Here is a 23,707-nt window from a genome sequence, read left to right as displayed (position 1 = left end):
TCACGGACCAGTGGCATTGCAAGTTGAGGTATCTTTTTCCATGGAGCTCCGCTGTTTGGGTCAGGGGAGAATGAAGTGGACATATCTACGTAGTAATATAGAGAATATAGAGAACTAGAGAACTATCTATCTACGTACTCCGTTAGAACCTAATAATAGAATAATAGAATAATATCATGATATCATGATATAATACTAAATAATAGAATTTAATTTAATATAATATAATAACCGTAGGTAACCCCTGAACACAGTTACGCACCCCCTTTCCACACTGGAGACGCTAAATCACACTAGCGTGGTTTTCCACTCACAAGCCAGTACAATCGCTAATTCTCCTCAACTTCTCTTTACAACAGAGACTCTAGAATAGTCTTCCCCATATCTCGAGGGGATATGACTGAATTCGATGTTCATCCTTGATGGCTTCAATGAACATGGGCATGTTGCCCACCATAAAATGCTCTAATTGTGGGCACAACGTCGAGATCTCCTCGATGGGGGATCATACTTGCATTCGAAATGATTTTGGTAGGCTCTGAATATTCAACACCCAGTTAACGTGCTGACTTTATAGCAGTCGCACCTACAACAATTCCATCACCGCCTCCATCGGCAGGGTTCGATTCCGATCGATTCATAGAGACGAAGGTTGGCCGGGGCCCTCCCCGGCCATAGACCCCTCCGCTGCAAGTATGTCTCAATTGCCATGTGGGGGAGTGCAAGGGATCCGCGACTAACCCGACATATAGATCGAGCATTTTTGCAGCCAAATATGCCGACACCAGCTAACAGTGTCCATCTATCACCTCTCCCGGTCAGTCCAGCACCTCCGTCCATGGTGCGCCCGTCTCAGCACAGTCTGAATGATGATTCGGTCTTCTCATTCCCCATGCCTGGAAACCGGTCACCGACTGAAGTGAGGACACCAAGTCCAATGATGGATCGGACTGCGCTTAAAGCACTACCACCAATCCCGCCGGGACAAGCGCTGAGTCCGACCCCAGAGAATGTACGCCTTCCACCTAGTCCACTGCCACCTAAGTCCCCAGATACGAATCATCACAGGGGGGAGTCGGCAGTGAGCAACAGCAGCTACCGGTCGTCTTTCGCCAGCAGTCGCTACGGCGATTCCACAACGAGGTCATCAACCAACAGCCTCTCGCGTGGTTTCCGGTCATTTATGGACGACACACCACCGGTGCCACTGGCACCTCTCCGCACTCCCAACAATACTTCTTTCCCCCGTGATTCCAACGTCTCGGTGGTTTCATCCCGGATTAGCAAGGAGGAAGCCAGCGGATTCGACTTTGGTATTCCCAAAGGCCAAAATCAAACCACTGGACTACAAGATCTGCCGGAGGAACCCCCTTCGACCCAGTTCCAGGATCATCCTGAATATACCGCTTTCAATTCTGCACAAACCCACCTTCACCCTGCAACAGCAGCAACGGAGCCAGGTAGCGATGCGCCGAGGAAAAGCTCCAACGCAAGTACGACAAGTGCATTCTCCGTCACTAGCTTCGCCCGGGCTCTCGGTCTGGAGGACCAAATGAATCACTCTGAAACCTCTGGCTCTGATTCATCGCCTTCCGATGCACGCAGTGGTAGTTCCATGTCCAGTCTTCCTTCCGATGTCAGCCTGAACCAGCACAAACCCACCGATCCGCTCAACCTAGGACCCTTGGTTGAAGAACTGCCCGCGCGGACTCGACAGACGATTGTAGAAGTACCCGGCCGTATGCGGAGCACCATGGAAGATGTCCCTCCTATCCCGGCTGCTTTCTTCAGCCCGGATTCACCTACTGACCCTTCAATCAACCAAGGTGGTGTGTCATTGATTTCAGAGAAGAAAGAAGTACCCCCGACTCCGACCACACAACAACCAAAACAGTCTATCCCCCGAAAGCCCCCCCCACAACGATCATTTACAGCCCCCATACCACAACCACAAACACCAGCAACACCAACCCGGTCCGCGACACGCTCGAAGGGGAAGTGCAAAGGTTGCAACGAGACAATTACAGGGAAATCGATATCATCCTCGGACGGCCGTCTCACAGGTCGATACCACCGTGGCTGTTTCGTTTGCTTTGAGTGCCACTCTCCCTTCCAAACAGTCGATTTCTACGTCCTCAACAACAGACCCTTCTGCGCACAACACTACCACGAGCGCAACGGGTCCCTTTGCGCCGGCTGTCACACCGGAATCGAGGGCCACTACTTGGAGACCGTCGAGCGGAACCCTGGGCGCTCAGATCGTCGTCGATTCCACACCCAATGTTTGCAGTGTCGTACATGTCACGTTCTTCTGAAGGGCGACTACTTCGAGTGGAATGGCGAAGTCTTCTGTGAAAGAGATGCTCGCCGAGCCGCTGCTGCATACCACCCACCACCTCCTGGTCCTTCTGGTCGTCGCCGGCCAACTCTGCCCTCGTCTCCCTTGGCCCAGTCTGGCCACTTCCCACCGGGCTCGTACCCTCCCCCTGGCGGAAGACCTGGACCTGGACCTGGACCTGGACCAGGGCCTGGACTCCACCCCGGTGCTCGATTCCCTCCTGGCGGTGGAGGACGGTTCCCCAAACGACGGACAACTAGGCTTATGATGATTTGAGTAAATCATCTTTCTCATTCTTCTTCCATGCGAGCCTTGGAAACTGCTGAGTTGCACATTCCTCTTCTCCGCATCTCTACCGTGGATTTCATTCCCTACCTTCTTCGTTCCTTTATATATTGCGATATACCCTCTGTGCTACTCACCTACTTGGCTTGGCTGGCACTGGCAATGGCGTTGATCGTCTTTTTTTCTCCTCGCATCGGGCCATCTTCATCTGTATCCATTGAAAACGCCCCATTGGCAGGTTTTGTGATTATTGGGCCATCATCCGGGGTGTATTTTGTTGATTTTTTGACGCCGAAATGCTTATAATGTACTCTTTATCGGCTTGGTGTTTGGTTAGCGTATTGTTTCTTATACAGGTTTTGCAAGTTTAATGGATATAATGTCTTTCCCAAGTTTCAATAACCCGAAATCGTGTCTCATTATATCTATCATTAACCATTAATATGCCATCGCACCCTCAGCAAGATGCTATGCAACTATTTCGACTTGTGATCCTCAAACTCCAGTTGAGCAACCGGAGTAAGGTACATCCGCTTCAAGATCCAGCCAAAGCAAATGACATAGAGCGTCGCAGCGATGATCTCGATACGTTGTCTCAAAGTGAGCCGATCTAAATTGAGATTCGGGATACCCAATACACCCGAACGTTCCTTCTCCCACCCTTGACAGACCTGTCGGAATCGTCCGGGCTCGTCGGAGATCACACCGTCGATGTCGTGTCGGATACACCAACGCATTAGATTCGGTGCATTCACCGTCCAACAATAGACTTGGCGGCGGGCTAGGCGCGCCTCGTCCAGGAATCCTCGTCCCAGCGGGCCCATCAAGACCTTCTGGTTGATGTTGAAGGATATAAGGGGTACTTGGAGGAATTGACGCGCATAGCTCAAGTCGACACAGATTAGTGTTACTGCATACCGCGGCAGGTATTTCGCTCGCGCGGGTAGGTATCGTGCAGACCAGCAGCCGAGAATGATTCGTCGGTGCCAGTCGGGTCCGTTCGCTGGTAGAGGGACTGATTCGATCGTTTTGGCGACCAGTTCCATTATAGCGAAGGGTTCATTGGTGAGCTGGGGAGTGGGTGAGATGTTAATCTTCTGAGAGAGACAATGTGCAGGTTGGGGAGAATCGCTTCGCTACCTTTATGTCTAGCAAGATCCAGAAATTCTCCCGACCTGGTTGGCTTAGGTATTCCAACACATCGATCAACCGGGGCATGGGCTCATGGGGAGCTTGTAGAGTTCGTAGAGTTTTTAAATACTCCCAGTCGCAGTCGCTGACCTTCTTGTTGATGCCGAAACAGCGCATGAGGGTTGGGTCCTTGGATCGATGAGCGTGGTCCTAGATCGTGGAGTGTGTGCACCTACGTGTGATAACACCACGATCCCATCGCGGGAGATATGAAGGTCGAGCTCGAGGGCGTGAGCCCCTGCCCGGATTGCGCCATCGATTGAGAGTATAGTGTTCTCGGGATACTGGCCTTTGAACCCTCGATGGGCGATGGCATGGGGTAAACGCGGGGAGGCGTGGGTAACCGGTGAGCGGTGGAAATGAGCTTGCGGGGAATGAGTTAACTTGACAACGCGAATATGGAGAGTTACGCACCTGGTATTTGATGCGTATGATCTCCTGGAGCTGGAGGTGACGCGTCGCCCATTTTGAAAGAAGTTGTGAGAGTTGAAGAAGAAAAGAAGAAGGGAGATGGGGTTGTCGAGCAAGGACGTCGGAGTTTGGCGGAGATAAGCCCCACTGCACGGTCTAGTGTGCATCATATATTCGCTCGCCGGATTTGCACTTCTGTCATGCGGAGAAGACGGAATATGGTCGGATCAGCACTTAGAGGTGTTCATAAGGTCATCCACTGCCAGACAAAAAGCAGTCTTGGAGATTTGAAGAGAAGACTGCTCGACCACTGCGGAGGTGCAGCAAACTAAACACCGGCGCGCGTTGGTAATCGCAAAATATCACTCGCACCTAGCTTTGGTTGATTCTACGTTATGAGGCCAATGTTTGACGCGACTGTGCAAACCTCATATGATCATGCAGTTATCTAGCGAATGGAGACATCGTAGGGCCCGCTAGCGAGAGTGATGGGGATTGTGTCCGGTGAGGTATAGTGCCTTACCGTGAAACAAGCGTGATCTCGCGTATTAGATGGAATGTCCTGGATTGGAGGAGCTAGTCGGAATCTTTTAGTTCGCTTGTTACAAAAGGTGCAAGCCTGTCGAGGACTTGGTAAGTACTTTCTGTATTCCCGCGACACTTTCGGTATCGCAAACTGGCCCTCACTGAGGCAGGGCTGCGTTAGCTATCTTGCTAGACTATCTACATGTGTAGGTGCCTAGGTACTCGGCCTTGCTACCTACATAGGTAGGGTGTTTGACCTATAATCATCGCCTTAGAAAGTCAAACAAAAATATCCATCGGTTCGCCTTATCCCACATTGATCCAAAGAATACAATACGTAGCTAGACACAAGTAATATTCTAACATAGTCAGAAACTTGGCTCTTGAAAGGGTGAATCTGCATCGACTATTTTACATATTACGCCCTTTAACAGAACACGTATGACAACAGAGCAAAGAGAGAGCAAATTAAGAGACAAGACAGCCCTGAAATTGTAATATAAGTCAATATCAACAATATCAACATCAAAAGATCAGTCCAGCAGCACATACAGTTTCAATAGAACCACGAGTCCAAGTAGCTTGCTAGGACAATAGAAAGTCATGGATAGTAGCTGCCGACCACAAGAGGATATCGAACTTGATCGGGATATTGCGTGAGAATGGCATTTCTGGCCTCTGTGACCTGATATGGATTCACAACAAGACCCGATGTCTGAAAGAGGGTAAGTTGATCGTCTGTCCAATACCTGCAGCCCTGGCCGTCTTTGTTGAACTCATACTGGTGGCGCTTTCGCTGCACGAGCAGGTTGACAAAATTGTGCACTTTGATACCGGCCGGAACGTCGAGTCGCACAGCTTTCTCCGATGATGGCAAGTAGGTGTATGGCAGCAGGCTCATAAGCATAATACCTTTTGAGCCACCGGGAATGGTGACGCTGGGAACAGTATAGGGACGGTGTCATATCAATACACACCGAGTGGCTATCGTCAACATCCAGGTAGAAACACCAGTGATTGCCTCCTTGGTCGAGTTTGCTATGCGCAACTGCATAGACACACAATACATCGAGGTTCATCATTTTTCCCTTTTCACCCTTCGGGATAAACTCTAAGGACTGAAAAGGGGGTTGCTGGAAGTTCATTTTAAAGATGGATAGGTCTGCTTCAACACTCCTGATCAGCTTGATCGGAATAGGAATATCCTCACACTATAAGATGGAGTGAGGGCAAGGATGTTTCCTACTAAGACTGAGTTGGGTCGTAGATAGTTAACGAGCTTGAAGAGAATAAAGAAGTTGGTCTTTGTGAGCAGTGCTGGTGAACAGTTAAATTATATATCCACCAGTACATACTATGTTGATGCTGATGATTGTTAGAATCTACAGGGTAGATGAGATCATGAAGATACACAATATGTTGTATCGCGGACAGTGTGAAAACTATGTAGAGGAGAAAAGGAAGTAAGACTCTAAGAGTGTTCTAATAAAGGGACGGTCAGGTGACTACAGGAGATCTCAACAATGATGATACACCTGCAACTGCTCAGTGCCCCTAATCAGTGGGCGCCTCCTTTCTCTCTCTATCACCTATTTGCCCACTCATTTACGAAACTTGTTGAATTCTCTCTGTGTCGCATGATATTCCCCTATATGTAGATAGCTACACTTCCTTCCATTTCCACAGTTCTCTACACAACTGTCACATACATACATTACACATTGTACAGCCTTTCATGATCTCATTTACACTGTAGATCTTATCAAAATTCAGGATAGGCGACTCGTTTCAATTGGAGTCTGCGGCACTACGGAATCTTCCGCAAGGGAAGCCTGCGAAGACGTCCTGCCTAGGCAGGTAGATTCGTGCATTACTAGGCGCACCCACCTGCCCAACTGGGCACTCAGAGGGGAAACAATAACCCGGGGCTTTTAATATCACCGGAGAAAGCATTTGGCTCAGTTCTAGTGTTCGCACCCCTTCATGAAATGGACTTCCCAGACCCTAACAGACGTGAGGTGAGAACTTCTATCTTCTACTAACCTACAGCGATCCAGCTAACGAAACGTACCCTCTCTTAGTCTGCGAGTGGAAAAGGCGTAGAGCCTGAGAACTACCCTCTCGGCGGACATGACATTTTCAAGGTTTCAGATGAGACCCTGACCGAACTCTTCAGCACCGCGCCAATTCTCCATTCCTACCAAGGAACGCGTATTGTGCGCCTGTCACAGAAATTGATTCTTAAAGGCGGGGTCAATGCACGGCCTTGCGAAGCTAGCATCCTTGACCTTATTGCTAGGGCGGGAGAGGAAAACGAATTACAATCAACCCCAGTGCCCAAGGTTCATCGAGTTCTTAACATCGAAACGGAAGGCGTCTTTTTCGGGTGCAGATGCCTTATGGTCATGGATTTCATCAAAGGCAGAACAGTCGAGGAATGCTGGGATGAGCTGAGTCCGACAGAACGCGCGGATGTCGTCTCCCAGGTTGCTTCGATGATCAACACTCTACACTCTATTCCACTATCCCAGGAGCAGGCCCAGCAGCCTGGCCCTGTGGATTGCAAAAAGTGCGTGGCCCGTGGTTACTGGTTTCCCGACAGGGGAGCCGGCCCATTTGGCTCGACAGAGCAATTAGAGGCGTGGTTCAACCGTCGACTTGAGATCACTCAACACTTTAAGCAGGCACCAAAGGATGCTCCCCTATTTCATTTCGACAGGCTGGTTCTCACACACCTCGATATTGCGCCCCGGAACTTAATCCTGGGTCCTGATGGCAAAGTTTGGCTGATCGACTGGGCAGACTCTGGGATATATCCAGAAGGATTCGAGTTTGCGGCACTTCATTCACGGAGATCCTCTGCGCCAGAGTTCACTGATATGCTACTTGAGATGATCCCCAGCATGAAAAAGTGGCGAAGCAATTGAGACGGATTATGTATGCTCTGACCACTGCGCAATGGGTTGATTGGATTGAGAGGTCATGAATCACTTCCACGTATTTCTTGAACCCCGTCTGACAGATCTCCTTGTTTTCGAAAATTTGCGTAATGTGCTAATTCTGGACTGTTTATATCTAGTCTGGTGAGCCGACTAGCTCTTAGGGGGCAATTAAAAAAAAGAATACCTACCGAGTCTCCTTCCCGAGGAATTTCTTATGAAAAGGATACCTAGGTAGTGACGTATCCATGCCTGGGCAGAACACCTCGATTACTCAGCACCTCCAAGATGGATGCGGGCTCAGGTGGGGAGTTCTCCAAATTTCTCCGACGTGATTTATAACCAGCTTCAATCCTTGACTTGTTGCCGTACCCCAATTGAATACTTTGTTCAGAGTGGTGAAAAATGGCCGTTCAACAATGGATCACGCCCTTGAAGGGCATTGACAGTCTTAGCCAGACCGAAGCTCCAATACCTGCACCCGGGCCGAGCGAAGTATTGGTAGAGATCCGTGCTGTGTCTCTAAACTACCGCGACGTGGAAGGTAAGTCGCCCGCCAAGAACAGACCTGCAGGATCCATGCTGACCGAGACTTTAAAGTGACCAATGGCGAGTATAAACATCACAAATCCGCCGAACAGGATGCCACCATCGTGCCATGCTCGGACATGTGCGGAGTGGTGACGCAGGTTGGATCTGGCGTGACCAAGTGGACAGTCGGCGACCGGGTGCTCTCAACTTTCCTGCCCGATCATCAAACCGGCCAGGTGACCGAGAAGGAGCTTGGCAGAAGCCTGGGGCTGCCGCAGGATGGTGTCCTTGCAACCCACCGCGTGTTCCCTGATCACGGCCTGGTGAAAGCGCCTAGCTTCATGTCAGATGAGGAGGCGGCTACGCTTCCCATCGCTTCAGTCACGGCGTGGATGTCTATCAATGGCATGCGGCCGATGGGGCAGAACGGCGGGAAGGACGAATACATCTTGCTCCAGGGAACTGGTGGTGTGGCTATCGCCGGACTGCAGATTGCAAAGGCCGCTGGCGCCAAAGGTGGGCAGTGGGGTTTATTACTGTTCATAGGACGCAAACGCTAACCATGCAAACAGTTATTATCACCTCCTCGTCCGATGCCAAATTGGACCAGGCTAAGGAGCTAGGTGCTGATTTTACTATCAACTACCGCACCAACCCTGATTGGGAAGCCGAAGTGATGAAGATTACTGAGAACCACGGTGCTGATATCGTCTTGGAAGTTGGCGGTGCTAAAACCTTGCGGAAGAGTTTTGATTGCATCGCTTTCGGAGGGTTGATCAACTGCATTGGGTATGTCTCAGGCAAGATAGATGCCGATGAAGACCGCCTGAATGTCAACCTGCTGGCTCTCCGTCGGACGGTGACACTCAGAGGAATCATCAACGGTCCAAAGGATCGGTTTGAAGAGATGATCCGGTTCTACGAGACAAACCAGATTCATCCGGTAGTTAACCGGGTCTTTTCATTTGCCGAGTCCAAGGAAGCATTCAGGTTCCTGGAAAGCGGCAGCCACTTTGGCAAGGTAGTAATCAAGATTCAATAGAGCGCTGGAGCTCTGAATATCATTAAATCTCATTGTCAAATTATCCCAGAGAAACCGAGAAAATTACTCCTGACTATTGCCACTCGGCTTAAGTACTCCAGCCGCAATTCCCAGGTCTTCTTTCATTTCCTTCCCAGCAACCGTCAATTTCTTGCAATCCTGCAGCACGAACAGTATACGGGCCCATTCTGTCTCGCTGGTGTTGCGCCACCCATGCATCGTAGCCCGCTGTACCGCAACATCCCCTCTGTTCATGATGACTGGCTCGCTGTCTTCCAAGATCATTTCAACCTGCCCTTCGAGCACCACGCCGTAGTCTAGACTCTGCGTCCGGTGAACCACAGCAGGGTTGTTGGGGGCGAAGTCCACAATGCGACACACCGTTCCACCCGGGTTAACGAGACCCAGCTTGTCCGATTGTGTCAAGGTCTCGTGGGCCTTGATGTCCGCGTCATTGTTGAGATCTGGAGCGAATTGGTTCGTGTAAACAACGTTGAATGCCATCTGGCTTTCTCCAAGTGATTGCCATTCAGCCGGTGTAGAGGAATGGATCACTGCTTTCCCGTTCTCATTGTGGCCTGTGATATGCCGTGTGACGGCCGGCAAGGGCGATAGCTGGCTGGTATTGGAAGCCATTGTTTATATCGTGTAAAGTGGAATTGGGGGTGCGAAGCTGTTGAAATCAGATAAATATTCCGAGTACGACGTGAGCCCTCGGATGGTTTTATATACTTTCCACTCACGTGATGCGGGGCAGGTGCGGGTCAGCTTGGGCATCGGTGAGCTGAATGAGATCCCAATGACTTGCTTGTATTTCTTGTTCGATGTGGGTGGGTTCGGAAACGACTACCACGTCAGATCCGATTGAAAGATTGCCAATTCGATTGCCACTTTGGGCGAGAACTGTGGGCCGAATGGCTCATTACTGTGAGATCAGTCACACAAAAAAAACAAAGAGACAAATGTTGCAAAGATGTTCAGGTACAGAGTACATCAGTGTGACATCCACCCGAGGAAGCTCCGGGATTCTCTCCCTACAACACAGGTCCACCGGTAGACGGGTAGGGCTGCCAGCACCGCCTTGCTGCTTTCTGCTTCCTCTTTCAAGTCCTTCTTGACAACGGACCTAGGGCTGGGCATCGACAGTATTTTGGTCTTGACTGAATATGTTAAATATCAAAGTCTTTTCAGCTCTGCAAGGGCTGATGGCCCATATTTGACAGCAGCCCACCCTAGAATTCCGATCGCTGGGACAGCAACAGCGCTTAACCTCATAACAGCAGCCATCATCTTCGGCTGAAGAAATTCCTGAACCAATTTCTGAAACTTTTCGGGCTCATTGCGGCCGGGATACGCTTCTTCTGGGATTGGAACACCCAAGAACGGGCAAATATTCTCCCAGTCGAGGCCATCTTCAAGTCGTATATAGCACAACCTGTCAGCCGGGATGATTTCCTTCACTCTTTTGATGCTGATGGTGGTGTTAGCGTAATAGATCTTCAAAATAACAGTTGCTTCTGCTTTCGGTACATACTAGTCGGTATAATGCTTGCGCAGATTTTGAGCATTTTCTGCGTCACCAGGTCTAGTGCATCCAGACATTGCCCGGTAAACGAGTTCGTTCATGGCGAGGAATCGGTACAACGTCGCATCGAAGTACTTAAGGATAGAGAATGGGAATTGGTAGGCATGTCGATCACAACCCCGACCGTGTTATTGACAGAAGTGACCCATTTGTCTGGGTTTCGCTCCGTGAGGATGAATTTCACATCGGGATCGTCGACGTAGGCCTCGATCAAATCTGGTCCCATCATGCTTGGGATTTCAACGAGGCACTAGGTGACAACACGAATCAGCTGCGCTTCTCTCAAACGCGCATGATTGAAAAATTGAACTTACGTCGTAGTCTCCCAACCATTTATCGTAATCGGCCCGGTCGTACTTCTTCACCCCAGAGAGTCTGTTATACTGAGCAGTGATCGCTTCCGAGCAGATTTCCATATGGGGTAGACCATGGACGGTAATACATTCATAGAAATGGTATGTCTTGTAACCCAAGATTCGCATTGCCTGGTAGAGTCCCAATGTCCCTGAACTAACAACTTCGTTAGCATCGGAATTCACCCGTGGGAGTCGACATTTCCGTACCGACTAGGACTTGCAACGATAATTTTCATCGGCAGAACCTCTGCCGGCATCGGCATCTGATCAACCTTTCGCGACATATTGGATGAAATTCCTTTCAAAAAAAAATTCGCAAGGACAAGGTGTTGAGTTTTCGCCAGTGGAAGCGCCCGGGGAGCCGTGGGGCTGAAATAAGCCGCTCGGCATAAGGTTTCCTACATCGAGGCAATACGAGTTGACAACGGAGAGCTGATGTCAGACTTATAGTCTGTCCTATTGGCTGGCTCTAGCTACCCCCAATAAAGGAAGCTCTACTCTGTACATAGTGCATTTCCTCTGGCCAGTGGGCTTTCCTATTTGGGACGGTCGCTTTGATGAAGGTGCTCAGAGTCAGGGTGAGCAGACTTAGTACAGGGCGTTCGGCTCAACCCCGAAGGGTCTTTAGCGGCAAGAGGCGAGCACTGAAACGGAAAGGGAAAGCTAAGAAGTGGCAGAGGGAATCTGCTACATAGGTTATCGTGAAGTTTACAGGATTAGTGAACACGGGGTTTATGGACAGATATTGATTTCGCTCAACTAAATACAGACAGGATTTCCCAATCTTCCATTTACAAAAACCATCGGAACTGGGCAGATGCCGGCCCGTCTCTCATTCGCTCCGTTGGAATATCCCGTGCCCGAATGGTGACTCCATCATTACGGTCGCGTCGCTTGTTATCCAGCCACATGTATAGTGCCAGAGAAGCCGTCAAACAAGCGCCCGTAGCACCAAAGGCAGCAACGCTGATCAGCGCTGGCATATACTTAGGTGCATCTTGCTTCCGGAACAAGTTGCTACTCACCAAGCCCATCAAGTTGGCCAACGGCACGCCGATACTAGTCAACAGTACACGGCGACCCTCGTGGGCGATGTTGTTATTATACCACGTGCTGAGCATCACAGATGGGGCGGACGTTCCCCAAGTCATCATGAAAGTTGCGAAGTAGGCAACCTGTATGTCTTTCTGGACATCATCAATGGATGCATAGATCATGAACCCGGAGAAAGTGAGCATAAAGCCCAGAACAATGAATGGTGATCGCAGTTTGGTCCAATCAGAGGAGAAGGCGAGCACGAGCAGCATCACTGCTCCTGTTACATTTGGGGCAACGGTGTACAGGTTGGTTTTGACAGTGGGATAACCCAACCCTCCGACGATCTGCGGCATGAAGAGCGCGACACCTTGCAAAGGAACACCGAGGCAGATTTCAATGCACAAGAAGGCGTATGTACTAGGGTGCTTGAAGATGCCGAGGGCCTCGCGGAAGCTAAACTCCTCGTTGACCACTGCACTAGAGTCGACTTGAATTCGGTGGAAAGCTAGTGCCTTCTCCTCCTCAGACAAGAACTTCGCCTCGGCGGCGCTCCGTGGGAGATATAAGAAGGCGAATATAGCGAATAGAACAGTGACGCCGCCCTCGATAATGAACAGGTAGCGCCAATTGGGGATATTAGATCCCTCGATCTGGAATACTCCAAACGCAATGAGCCCAGAGAAAGCATTTGCGATATTCGACGCGGCGTAGAAAACAGCCAGACGACGAGCCAGCTCGCCACGACGGTAGAACGTGGTCAAGTAGTAGATGACCAGCGGGAAGAATGCAGCCTCGGACATACCCAGGAACCAGCGCAGGGCAAACATCCCACTGAAATTGAAGGCAGCTGAGGAGAGCATCGTGAAGGAACCAAAGGAGAACATCAGGATTGGGAGTACGCGCGCTGGACTGAACTTCTTTCCAAGCATCGAGAAGGGCGGTGCAAAAAGCACGAATGGAACAAAGAAGATCGATAACAGGAGATTATACTCATTCGGCTTGAAATTCAGGTCTAACCGTTCAATTAGTCTCCAGTGCCTGCCGCTTGGATCGAGGACCTCACATACCCTTGCTCATCCCATCAGTTTCTGCATTTCCCAGATTTCCCTTGTCTAGAGCATTGAATAGATCTGTTGCCAGTCAGTCCTGCATGGGTGACAAATTTAGATAGACATACACATAATTGCTAGGATAGGGAGTAGACGATAGTCAAACTTCCGACAGAGACGCCGTTCAGCCTTGTGGTCCACGACACGGGTCACCTCATCCATCACCCCCGGGACAGAGCCATAACCTTTCAGCATACTGGGCTCCTCAGTAGTGCCCAAGGTGTTCGTTTTCTTCACTGTGCCATTAGGCGACGGTGCGCGCTCTGCACTCGACATGTTGTATCCAAGGTGCTATAGACAACAAAATATAAAAAAGGCGAAGTCGGTGCACCACCTGTCAAAGTTATAAACGTCCAGATGCGAGCATCCTCTTATCAAGCGAGAGGTGACATCCCCTTGCTCTATTAGATAAGATTACCTCGGGAATGTTGCATTACCCATGCATGGATATCACCCCCACGTTTCTCCGCATCATGGAAGGTTTAGCTGAACAGGCAAAGATCGCCTGAGATGGTCGCATTCGGACTTTGGGGGCTGCTTGGAGGCTTATCTGCGGGGACAAATGTAAGTACTTTTTAGCGAGCTTGATTCGAATCCTATCTCGCCGATGCCCGTATCGCAGATAAACCGCCCCTTTCTTCCCTTGATATCCCATGCAGATCGCGTCTCACCGGTTTTTCTTAAAATTCCTTCTAGATATTTCTGCACATAGCTGGAAGATCTAGAAGGTCTGTAATTAGGGGTTCCCATTCCGGTGTGCAAAGTAGGGTTGCATCCGTCGCATGACCTCACCACATTTAAACCTATCGCCTCTCCCAGTTCAAGCCACCGTCTTGGAATATGACAGCGAGTTTGACCTTTTTCCTCGAGAAAGCTTTTTCTTTCCGTCAGGGACTTGAACTTTATTGGAGCTTTTATATATTTCCTTTAGGAGATATTAGCATCTATGTCACCACCCCAGCATAAACTCAATTCGAATCATTCCTTATTGTTCCTAAATAGTACCTGGATTTCGACTCCTCCAATCTTCAAGATGCGAACCACGAGCCAATCGATGCGTCGCTAATATTCGATGTAAATAAGAATACCCGTCTATTCATTTAGGTGCACGTGGCCCTAGCGAAGACAGCATTAGCCTGAGCCATTGTAGTACAGAACAAAGACAACTTTACTTTTAACATCTACCGCTATTATTGTTCAGAATATTGACATTTACCCAATTATCCATGATGTCGGCAATGAGAGTAAGTAGCTGCATTTACCCACTTCCCCGCAATTCGCGTTTGCGGAGAGGATTTGCAGCGGAGAAATAGAGGAGCCAAATTTCGGATAGAATTTACCCACATTATCCGGACACAATCATGAGGGAAAAGAGCTATAAATTGCACATTGAGGTTCGATTCGAGATGTGAGGGAAAAGGTGACTGTTATATTAGTTGGTCTACTACCTGCGGCAACAACTATGTTTCAACTCAGATCTATATTTCTAATCGCCCTGTCATGCGCCCACTTAGTATCCTCACACCCTTTGCCGAGCCGAGTAAACTATGACAAAGCGGAAAACTCACATTGGGTGAATATATGGACTACTATGCCCCAGCTGGTCGAGCCCGCTAACCTACCCCCAATTCCATATGTACGTGGGATGCCATTATCACAATGACCAATGCCTCGATACTGACTGTGGGGGTACAGAATGGATCCACCGCGGTCTTCGGCAATACTACCATTCGCCAAACGCTTCAGGTTTCGTTAGCTGCACAGGAGATCCGCATTCGACTGTCTAATGCATTTGGGCCGAATGAGCTCAAGATCACCAATGTGACTATCGGCCTACCAGAGAGACAGCGGGTGGGAGTCAGTGGTCTACAGACAGAGACGTTGAAAACTGTGTCCTTCAATGGTAGTCCAGATGTGGACATCCCGAACGGTGGGCTGGCTGTGTCCGACCCAATAAAGTTCCCTGTCAAGGCCCAATCCGCTCTCATGATCAACATGTATCTCGCAGAGGGACAGCACGGCTTCGCTATTACTGGCCACCCTGGAAGTAGAACGACTTCATACTTGGCTTTTGGGGATTGGACTGGCGGAAAGAACCTCACCGACTCATCTGTCCAAAGCACAGATCATTGGTGGGTCCTTTCCCCGCAAGGCTTCTGATTACTCCAAATGCGAAGCTGGATCTGACCCCCATCTCAGGTACTTCATCAGCGGAGTCGAGGCTCGGCTACCCTCTGAATCCAGTGGGTTCGTGATCATTGGCGACAGTATCACCGATGGACGAGGAAGCACTACAAATGGCAATGATCGGTAAGTGGGCCGTCCTATTATTGTGCATGTTTATGGCTTACGGAATATAGTTGGCCGGATTTGTTGCTGGCAAGAATGCAAAAGCATAAGCCCACCTCAAATATCGCCATTCTCAACCAGGCCGCTGGCGGAAATCGAATTCTGCAAGATGGCCTAGGTCCAAATGTGATCAGCCGTCTTGACAGGGACGTCCTGGCACAACCTGGAGTGCGATATGCGATGATCTTCGAAGGCGTCAATGATATTGGCGCCGCTGATAGTGATGCAGCTACACAGGCGGAGATTGGGAATAAACTAGTCGCGGGGTATAAACAGATCGCGACACGTGTGCATGCCCTGGGAATTCCGTTATTTGGCGCTACTATCACACCGTTCGGCTCGCCGGCGAGCTCCGACTATGTGCAGCCTTACTCAAGTCCCGAGCGGGAGAGGACTCGTCAACATATTAATAAATTCATCCGGCAAAGTGGCGTATTTGATGCGGTACTGGACTTTGATCAGGTGTTGAGGGATCCGGAGGTGCCATCTCAGCTGCTGGAAACGTATAACTCAGGGGACCATCTTCATCCTAGTGTGGCCGGGTATCAAGCATTGGCTGATTATTTCCCTCTCGGGCTATTCGAGTGAACTTCACATGGCTATTTTCAGATCTCACAGATGCAAATATAGGTACATAGTCTTCAAATCATGACCAAAAATTGAAGCTTCAAGTTTTCCGGTGGAAGGTCAGAGCATCTTTAAACGCGACGCTTGAAGTTGTTTTGAAGGCTGCGCTTTCTGTAAGCGCCGCCACCGATAAGAGCCTGCTTGCGTCCAGGACCAAAGTCTGGAACACCACCAAGAGAACCGAAGATATCACCAATGTAGTTGTTGGCCTTGACACCAGCAGCAAAGGTAGCATCCCAGCCGTCCAGAATACCTTCCACAACCTTGATACCAGCAACATAAAGATTCTCAATAGCCGGCTCGAATGCGCCCTGCTCCGAGGATTGGAACAGATTGTAGGTTGCCGGTGCACCGGGGTAGGGCCGTTCGAAGTCCGACGCAGTGCGCATGACGATAATGCGGGAGAAATCAGTCAACTTGTGGATGGAGGATCGGAGCAAGACCTCGAAGGTGGCGTTGTCCTCCTGTGCAGTTGCGCAATAGTTGCCCGTCCCATTAGTCAACACCTTGGTGGTGTTTTCAAACACCGAGCCGAGGATATTGCCGCTGTAGTACACGTCGGAGGTCGCGACATCGCACTCAACAACACTAGGGGGGCAGGGTAGCAGCCTTGTATTTCCCACTGGGAGTCTTGTAGCGGGCGCGGTAAGCCTGGGCAGTGGCAGAGTCGGAAAGGTTTGCCTTGCGCGCGAAATCGGCGGCAATTGTGCGAAGGTCGGCATTCAGCTCGAAGACCTCTGTGCCGTAGATGCTGGTCGGGTACTGGCCTGGGAATTCGGTACCTTGCGCAATATATCCGGTGGAAAAGTTGCTGGGAAGCTCGCGGAGATCAATTTCATACTGCAGCGCGACCTGGATCGCGTACCGAGCAAAGGTAGCGGATGCAGTAGTGGCTTTCATGGGGTTGATGCCAGCAATGCCCGCGACAAAGAAGTAGGTTTGGGTGAGATCGAACAGCGGGGAGAAAGCAACGGAGGTGACAGTAGCAGCAGCATTGATCTCGCCTTCTCCGGTGACAAGCTGGCAAACATCGTAGTTCTCGGTACAGTAGACGTCCGGGAACAGAGGCGAGAGACCGGGGATGGTGATATTGTGGGCAAGCAAGTCGAATTCGGGGATGTTCCACCAAGCTTCAGCTTCAGGTGCGAACTGTCATAATCTATTAGCGAAGCTGCATTTCCTTTCGTGGAACCGCACATACCATTGACACAATGAACACCTTGGGAGCAATTGCGCCATGGTGACCCTTTTGGGCGGTCCCAGTAGCTCCGGCGCATAGTGAGCTGCCAGTGAGCAGCAACGAGGCCGTCAAGGTTTGAAGGAAACGCATGGTGAGGACAGTTGCAGTTGGAACTTTATTCCTGCACACGCACCCCGAGGCCTCTTATTTGTACTCCGTGGAGTCGTGCAGATTTTGTAGCGCCCTTGCGTCTTTCACGCTATAGAGGGCCCATCGCCGATCGGTAGACATATTGTTACCTGACTCGGGCAAGATCAACGCCACAAAGTGGAGCAATCCGGCCAAAAACCATCGGAGTTCCTCCTATCGGCCATTTCGATAGAATCTTATTCGTGCTAGATATGTGTGGGGAACACAAGAGATTGGTACCTGGCTTTTGACTGGCCTTTTGCACTTGTATGTGGGTCAACCGAGATGGGATTTTCACAATTCTTTCCCAGACGGTTTGCTGTTAAGCATCGGAGCTTGCCGGCGGGTCCACTTCGGTAATTGTGTAAAACATTGGAAGAGATGCAGCGATAACAGAGCCAGCTTGATGGTCTCCCGAACTTATTGCCGTTGGCCTTTGCCGAGGGAACTCGCGCGGTACCAGTTAAGCTCACTGGCAATCACTACCCGTTTTCATTCTGCTCGACATCGTGTTCATCGAACTTGGCATCTATGCTGGGCTCCATCTGGTCAAAGGCCTGCTCTGGTTAGACGATATGAAGAAATAGAGTGTGAGATGGGGTTACCTTTCTGCAGACCTGTGGGTGAGTCCGGATATCTGCCGTTCTGTGTCTAGTAAAACGCAGTGAGACTTGGTTCGTTATGAAATGCTGATTTGGTGTAGTATCTCGATTCGCTGTGATAGATGGACTCTGAGGGCCTAGCTGGCTCCAAGGGCACGCCCTCCGACTTCGCTCGCGTCAAGAAACCACACTGAATCCTGATCAGAAGAGAAAGCAAGTAGTAGGCAAAACGAATAGTGTGTATCCCCTAGAGCTGTCACATATGTCGTTATGCCACTGTTTGGATGATGGTGTTTGATTCCAAGGCTGCTTTCCTTGTAAAATTCAGAATCAAAACAATTATCGCAATCAACTATCTACCTCGACCTCTCCTCTACTTCCTTCTTACTCTACTCTTGCTCTCCGCCCCTCTTCTCCTTATTCCCTGTCCTTATTCCCTATCCTTATTCCACAACAACGACCGTCACAACCACATCCTTCCCGCCTAGGATATCGTGCCGACATCCTAACTGTCATCATCCATGAGGGATAGTCATCACTTGACTATCCCCACCCAAGCCTCGACAAGTCAGTCCCCAATCGTCGTTTTCTTAGATATTTTGCAAAGAGATTAACCTTCTACCATTTTTAGCAGTGCCAGGTCCAAGCGCTCATCTATAACCAGTTCTTATATCCACAACATTGCCCCCTGAAGTTGACAAAGTCGACTGCGGAAAAAGAGTCCTACCTAGAGCGTCGGATGCCTCGAACATGGTACGCCATAGACAAACCCCTATTATTAATAATGATGCCGGGCTTTCTTGGGTGGAGAAAATGGGTCAAATGGAGAAATATTTGACCACATACGATGCTAAATCCATAGCCTACGATACCCAAGTCACAGGTTTAAGGCCAGAAACTAAGGACCCGAAGGAGAGAGTCTCTGCCATTGAGACGGATTTTCTTCAAGCACTGCTCTGTGAGATCCTAAAGTTCGCCAGGGATAATACCGTCACATACAGACCATCTTAGTCGGTTACGGTACAATCCGCTAACATATATGGGCATCCTCGAACCAAGGCCTGTCGGTACTGCCGGTAGGGGTGTTGCTCGTGACAAAATAAAAATCGAGATTCAAACAGTCAATTCCCAGGGACCCAAGCCCAGAGGGCGCACGATCATCAAGTTATCAACCCAGCGAAGACCCCAGGATATTATGAACGGTTTCGGAATTGTTATTGCTATTCTCGCCATTATTAGCCGTTACTTGAATCTCGAATGAAAAAAAATGTCAGGGTATGTATCGTAGATACCAGTTTGTTGGTCTACCGGGCTACAACCCAAGGGGTCCATGCCACGACTCCCAGTCTCACCGTTATTTGAATGTAGTTATCCCTCAAGCGCCCATTTCAAATGACACCATCCCCATCACCCAAGAAGATCGCAGAAAAAGCTCAAAAGCTTCCCTAAGGAAAATATGTCTTGTGCGCCTATCCAGGTCAGATAATTGCATGCGCTCATACTAATTATATTGTAGTCAATGATGCTTTTGCAGGCTACCGATGGTCCTATTTCTCATCTCTCACGGATGAAGCGCTGCGTTCCAGGGGGCAAATCTTCATCGATTCCACAATCTGGAAAGCACTTACGGAATACGCGACCACCGTGCGAGGTGGAAAAGGGTGCATTATTTTGCCAGATATTGGTCTCGGATTCAATCATATGGTCCGCATCATTGAATTCGACGGCAATGTGCAATGGGTAGCGCGACTGCGGATGCAATCTTTATCCCGGAATAGAGATGGCTCGAAAAAAGCGGAAAGTGTTATGAAACTCGAGCACAGTATGATTTTGCTCGTCAAGGAGCACACCAATATCCCTGTCCCGCAAGTCCATGCCATCGAACTCGACCCAGCTTGCGGAGTGAATGCCCAATTCATGTTGATGGACTGCCTTAAGGGCAACGCTGGAATAGATTTCGGTATGAAAATACCTTCTACCCACAAAAATTACGTTATGTATCGGATGGCAGAGATACAGGCACCTTACAGCTAGTTCAAGATTTGTCAGACAGATATCTTGCTAAATCGTCGCTTTAGGTTCAGCTCTCGAGTGTGCAACTACCGAAAATCGGGGCTATCCTCCACAGAAACGAGGACGGTTCGTTTGAGCAAGGGCCTATTCCTGGAATAGGCGGTCCTTTCGAAACGGCTGCCGAGTTCTTCAAGGCATGGGCGGCCAATGTTGAGTTCGGTTTATCTAAGGATAGATTGAAGGAGGCAGCGGGCTCTCTTGCCGATGAATTATCTTCGTCTGCAGATTCCTTCAGATCTTCCGTCGGTAGTCTGGCTGAAAGCCTCTCTGTCCGAAATACAGGTCCTTTTCCCTTGCACCACGGTGACTTCGGCCATAACAATATGATCTTCGACGATGAGTACAAGTTGCTAGGTGTTATCGACTGGGAAGCCGCATTTGCAGGGCCCTGGGAAATATCCAGCGAATTCCCTTTGACCCTGTCTATAGTACCACCTGCTATGGATGCACCTTGGAATTATGATGACAAAGGTCACCCGAATGATGCAGGAGATATCCAGAAATTTGCGGATAGAGAAGTCTATATCGCTATGGTGGCCGAGAAGGAAAGAGAAATGGGCCTCATTGAGGGCTATCGTCTGTCAACGGCCTTACAAGACCGGAATCGACAGTATTTGGCTACAGCCATGAGGTTATATCAGCGAGGAAAGCCGGGATGGTATGCAAAGGTAGTGGAAAGACTTTCCCAAGGGAGCACATCATAATTGGCATTCCATCCTAATAGTTAGTCTCTTCTTCAAAGAATTTATTTCCTTGCCTATGACTCCCAAAAGTGGCTCCATATGAGGTCCTTTATGATCCCCCATAGTCAGAACTCAAGTGATGTTCTACCGGGTCAAGAGCTCTCCTCCGAGTCTAGTTCATGTTGGTTGTGTGGTCTATGCTGCGATAGACTGACCAGTTGGAAGAACTGGGCCGGGACAACACATTGCTTCGGGGAGACAGTTTTGGGGCCTTGGTCCGAATTGGCGTGGATCCTGGATGGTGCGAGTCCAGGGATGACTCATGCGGACAGAATATTGATTAGTATGATTAAAAAAAGAAAGCCCAAAAAAAAAAGAGGAACAAAGGGCCCGAGCCCGGGATTGACGGGGACCTCGCGCAATATTGCTTTGGGTGAACCCTAAGCGCGAATCATACCACTACCTTACCAGGGCACTTGATAGGTTGGTTGGGGAAAAATGTCTCTACTCGACGAGACGTGTATGGGTACAAGGTTACGAGGTGTGAGATTCAACAAGTGCAAAACTTTAACAATAGCCTGCCCATAGCGGTCGATTATCTACTAGTCATCTTCCTTTAGTGATAGATACCAGGTGCAGCGCTGATGAGCCCGCCTCTGGTCCTAAGAGTCAGCTGTGCGATAGGCTTGTGCGATTACCATAGGCCCTTATAATAGTATTGGCATGTCGACCCGGTAACAACAAACTCACACAAAGACGGACGCGCTACTGTCTAAATTGGAAGGGTTAATATTCATCCGACATCACATATAGCTTAGTTCGATAGGAAGGACCGGAGTGATAGAAAATGGAAGTGAGGCAACCAAATGCACACATCGACTACAAAGGTTGTAAGGATGGACTTTGGCCTTCCGGTCAAATGGGAAACCTCCAAGACATCAGCGAACCGGAGTCTAAGTGTTGGAGTGGGTGTGAAGTGGATTTCGTTGAAAGGACAAAATGGCGCACGAAATTGTTGAAGCTAAGCATGATGCTCAATGACAACATATATACAGCAGAGGTATCGCAATATAACAATTCCTTCCCGCAAGTAAGTCGTGATCAGACATAGAACAGCACTGGTTTAGCGAGAGTAAGGACTAGCAAAAGTGGACATCATATTAATCGTTTAGCATAACTTCCGATAGCAGGACTAACTACAATTTTCGCTTATTGTTAAGGGAAGTATAATATACGGTTTATCATAATGACAGGTTTATTATCTATATTTCGCCTCCCCAGTTATACAACCCCTACGAATTCGCAACGGGACGATAAGGGATGACGAGTATAGGAATTCCCTCCACGTTTACCTTCTATACATCATCGTCATCATCGCCATCATCGCCATCCTCTATTTCCTACGCCTCTTCCTCCTCATCACTATCGTCATCATCCTCATCTTTATCGATTTCATCGCCTTCAACATCTGGCCACTCACTCTCCGAATCTTCCTTCGGCCAACCGCGCTCTTATCGCTCCCGGCAGTTTTATAGAATACCACAAGCATTATCAAGTCTCCACTCAGCCAGATGACTAGGCTTGCGGTCCTCTAAGCTCCAGTGTGCATTCTTCATCAGCAGCTCACAGGATATAGCTCGGCCATACAATACGGCTAAATGCAGGGCAGAGACAGTATCCACCAAAAGTATTCACATCGGCGCCTGTTTCAGGAAGAAGCCTAAGCACTTCATAGTTTTTAGACACAGAAGCCGTCTGTGAAACCGTGAAATATTTCCCACCAGTTCTGTGGATATCGGCACCATATATAAGTAGAAGGCGAACGCCACCAATAGATCCGCTAGCAGCTGCCGCCTATAATACACCAGACTATGTGCCACCTAGAGCATAGCTTGTTCGCCAATAGGTTAAGGAAGGTCGGTTCCCCGACAGAACGACGCAAGTCTCCATCACGGTCTTTTAGCCGAGTCGTAGAATATATGCCCGGGCATATCCTTCACACCACTCACTTATAAAATACGTTAGGTTGGGAGCTTAAACCGGCATCAAACGTAGCATTATCGGCAGCCGATTTACCGTAGTTGGCGTTGTGGTGTAGTCTGAGCGCCTTTATTAAGGCAACTTCAAATGGGAAAATATGGTACAGGTACATGTGCAACGTGGCCGTATCCAAGTATCGGCGCAAAGGTCACCCCAAAAAATATTACAATAATCTCATCTTATTGGTGATGAGCATCAACCCAGCAAAATCGAAACTGCATTTCCGTGGATGCACGCAGAGAGGTCAATTGTGGATGCGCCTCCAGGGGTTTTCAGCCACCGTGTGACTGCCAGACGTTGAACATGGAGTATGACGCATGTCGAGCATATCTATTTATGTTGTAGGTACTCCGCACAGAGTACTTAGAGTCTGAATCCTATTAGACATGCTGATCCCCGGAGATTAAATTGTTTGGTTCTCAACGTCATCTGACGTCATTTTTAATATAGGTACCAGACGGCGAAACAATAAAATCAAGGCCAGGGACGCGCAACATCATTGTTGATTATTACTTTTTGTCGTCTCTACAACATTTGTCTAAGGATACCGTCTCTTTCGCATTCCATCGCAAAACAGTTCAACCAGCGTGTTTCCTCGATACCCTCATCAGCCA

The 23,707-nt window shown here is 49.2% G+C and overlaps 13 protein-coding genes across 13 annotated transcripts; 5 read left to right on the top strand and 8 right to left on the bottom strand.

Moving 5' to 3' along the window:
* Positions 1 to 422: 422 nt before the first annotated feature.
* Positions 423 to 2,614, top strand: N7519_010449 (LIM domain-containing protein; the record flags this gene model as incomplete). Its single annotated transcript, XM_057297222.1, has 4 exons — positions 423 to 531; positions 578 to 620; positions 644 to 693; positions 753 to 2,614. 4 exons carry the CDS (start codon positions 423 to 425, stop codon positions 2,612 to 2,614), a joined length of 2,064 nt encoding a protein of 687 aa, XP_057145104.1.
* A 485-nt stretch (positions 2,615 to 3,099) lies between these two features.
* Positions 3,100 to 4,280, bottom strand: N7519_010448 (glycerophosphodiester phosphodiesterase; the record flags this gene model as incomplete). Its single annotated transcript, XM_057297221.1, has 4 exons — positions 3,100 to 3,693; positions 3,764 to 3,943; positions 3,991 to 4,178; positions 4,229 to 4,280. 4 exons carry the CDS (start codon positions 4,278 to 4,280, stop codon positions 3,100 to 3,102), a joined length of 1,014 nt encoding a protein of 337 aa, XP_057145103.1.
* Positions 4,281 to 5,351: 1,071 nt separating this feature from the next.
* On the bottom strand, positions 5,352 to 5,832 carry N7519_010447 (uncharacterized protein; the record flags this gene model as incomplete). The annotated part of the gene is made up of 2 exons (XM_057297220.1): positions 5,352 to 5,688; positions 5,762 to 5,832. 2 exons carry the CDS (start codon positions 5,830 to 5,832, stop codon positions 5,352 to 5,354), a joined length of 408 nt encoding a protein of 135 aa, XP_057145102.1.
* Positions 5,833 to 6,738: 906 nt separating this feature from the next.
* N7519_010446 (Aminoglycoside phosphotransferase) lies at positions 6,739 to 7,677 on the top strand (the record flags this gene model as incomplete). The annotated part of the gene is made up of 2 exons (XM_057297219.1): positions 6,739 to 6,768; positions 6,832 to 7,677. The coding sequence occupies 2 exons, from the start codon at positions 6,739 to 6,741 to the stop codon at positions 7,675 to 7,677; spliced, it is 876 nt and encodes a 291-aa protein (XP_057145101.1).
* A 417-nt stretch (positions 7,678 to 8,094) lies between these two features.
* On the top strand, positions 8,095 to 9,262 carry N7519_010445 (zinc-dependent alcohol dehydrogenase family protein; the record flags this gene model as incomplete). The annotated part of the gene is made up of 3 exons (XM_057297218.1): positions 8,095 to 8,233; positions 8,290 to 8,736; positions 8,793 to 9,262. The coding sequence occupies 3 exons, from the start codon at positions 8,095 to 8,097 to the stop codon at positions 9,260 to 9,262; spliced, it is 1,056 nt and encodes a 351-aa protein (XP_057145100.1).
* Positions 9,263 to 9,325: 63 nt separating this feature from the next.
* On the bottom strand, positions 9,326 to 9,898 carry N7519_010444 (cupin domain-containing protein; the record flags this gene model as incomplete). Its single annotated transcript, XM_057297217.1, has 1 exon — positions 9,326 to 9,898. The coding sequence occupies one exon, from the start codon at positions 9,896 to 9,898 to the stop codon at positions 9,326 to 9,328; it is 573 nt and encodes a 190-aa protein (XP_057145099.1).
* A 540-nt stretch (positions 9,899 to 10,438) lies between these two features.
* N7519_010443 (sulfotransferase family protein) lies at positions 10,439 to 11,487 on the bottom strand (the record flags this gene model as incomplete). Its single annotated transcript, XM_057297216.1, has 5 exons — positions 10,439 to 10,733; positions 10,797 to 10,921; positions 10,972 to 11,097; positions 11,162 to 11,357; positions 11,411 to 11,487. The coding sequence occupies 5 exons, from the start codon at positions 11,485 to 11,487 to the stop codon at positions 10,439 to 10,441; spliced, it is 819 nt and encodes a 272-aa protein (XP_057145098.1).
* A 507-nt stretch (positions 11,488 to 11,994) lies between these two features.
* Positions 11,995 to 13,626, bottom strand: N7519_010442 (putative MFS transporter; the record flags this gene model as incomplete). Its single annotated transcript, XM_057297215.1, has 3 exons — positions 11,995 to 13,253; positions 13,309 to 13,371; positions 13,419 to 13,626. 3 exons carry the CDS (start codon positions 13,624 to 13,626, stop codon positions 11,995 to 11,997), a joined length of 1,530 nt encoding a protein of 509 aa, XP_057145097.1.
* A 1,186-nt stretch (positions 13,627 to 14,812) lies between these two features.
* Positions 14,813 to 16,287, top strand: N7519_010441 (SGNH/GDSL hydrolase family protein; the record flags this gene model as incomplete). The annotated part of the gene is made up of 4 exons (XM_057297214.1): positions 14,813 to 14,986; positions 15,046 to 15,482; positions 15,550 to 15,660; positions 15,711 to 16,287. 4 exons carry the CDS (start codon positions 14,813 to 14,815, stop codon positions 16,285 to 16,287), a joined length of 1,299 nt encoding a protein of 432 aa, XP_057145096.1.
* Positions 16,288 to 16,397: 110 nt separating this feature from the next.
* N7519_010440 (purine-nucleoside phosphorylase) lies at positions 16,398 to 17,656 on the bottom strand (the record flags this gene model as incomplete). The annotated part of the gene is made up of 3 exons (XM_057297213.1): positions 16,398 to 16,872; positions 16,916 to 17,475; positions 17,528 to 17,656. 3 exons carry the CDS (start codon positions 17,654 to 17,656, stop codon positions 16,398 to 16,400), a joined length of 1,164 nt encoding a protein of 387 aa, XP_057145095.1.
* Positions 17,657 to 19,753: 2,097 nt separating this feature from the next.
* On the top strand, positions 19,754 to 21,074 carry N7519_010439 (phosphotransferase family protein; the record flags this gene model as incomplete). The annotated part of the gene is made up of 3 exons (XM_057297212.1): positions 19,754 to 19,760; positions 19,814 to 20,330; positions 20,390 to 21,074. The coding sequence occupies 3 exons, from the start codon at positions 19,754 to 19,756 to the stop codon at positions 21,072 to 21,074; spliced, it is 1,209 nt and encodes a 402-aa protein (XP_057145094.1).
* Positions 21,075 to 22,453: 1,379 nt separating this feature from the next.
* Positions 22,454 to 22,669, bottom strand: N7519_010438 (uncharacterized protein; the record flags this gene model as incomplete). The annotated part of the gene is made up of 2 exons (XM_057297211.1): positions 22,454 to 22,563; positions 22,594 to 22,669. The coding sequence occupies 2 exons, from the start codon at positions 22,667 to 22,669 to the stop codon at positions 22,454 to 22,456; spliced, it is 186 nt and encodes a 61-aa protein (XP_057145093.1).
* A 7-nt stretch (positions 22,670 to 22,676) lies between these two features.
* N7519_010437 (uncharacterized protein) lies at positions 22,677 to 23,007 on the bottom strand (the record flags this gene model as incomplete). Its single annotated transcript, XM_057297210.1, is given in 2 exon segments — positions 22,677 to 22,907; positions 22,924 to 23,007. Coding segments are annotated over 2 exon segments (315 nt in total), but the record flags the coding sequence as incomplete, so codon positions are not given.
* Between the last annotated feature and the right edge of the window lie 700 nt (positions 23,008 to 23,707).

This window comes from Penicillium mononematosum, assembly GCF_028829835.1.
Source record: "Penicillium mononematosum strain IBT 11891 chromosome Unknown utg000005l:1.0-9366267.0:1.0-9372171.0, whole genome shotgun sequence".
Taxonomy (NCBI): Eukaryota; Fungi; Ascomycota; class Eurotiomycetes; order Eurotiales; family Aspergillaceae; genus Penicillium; species Penicillium mononematosum.
The sequence above is the reverse complement of the archived record's forward strand: the minus strand, read 5'-3'. Positions and strand labels throughout refer to the sequence as shown.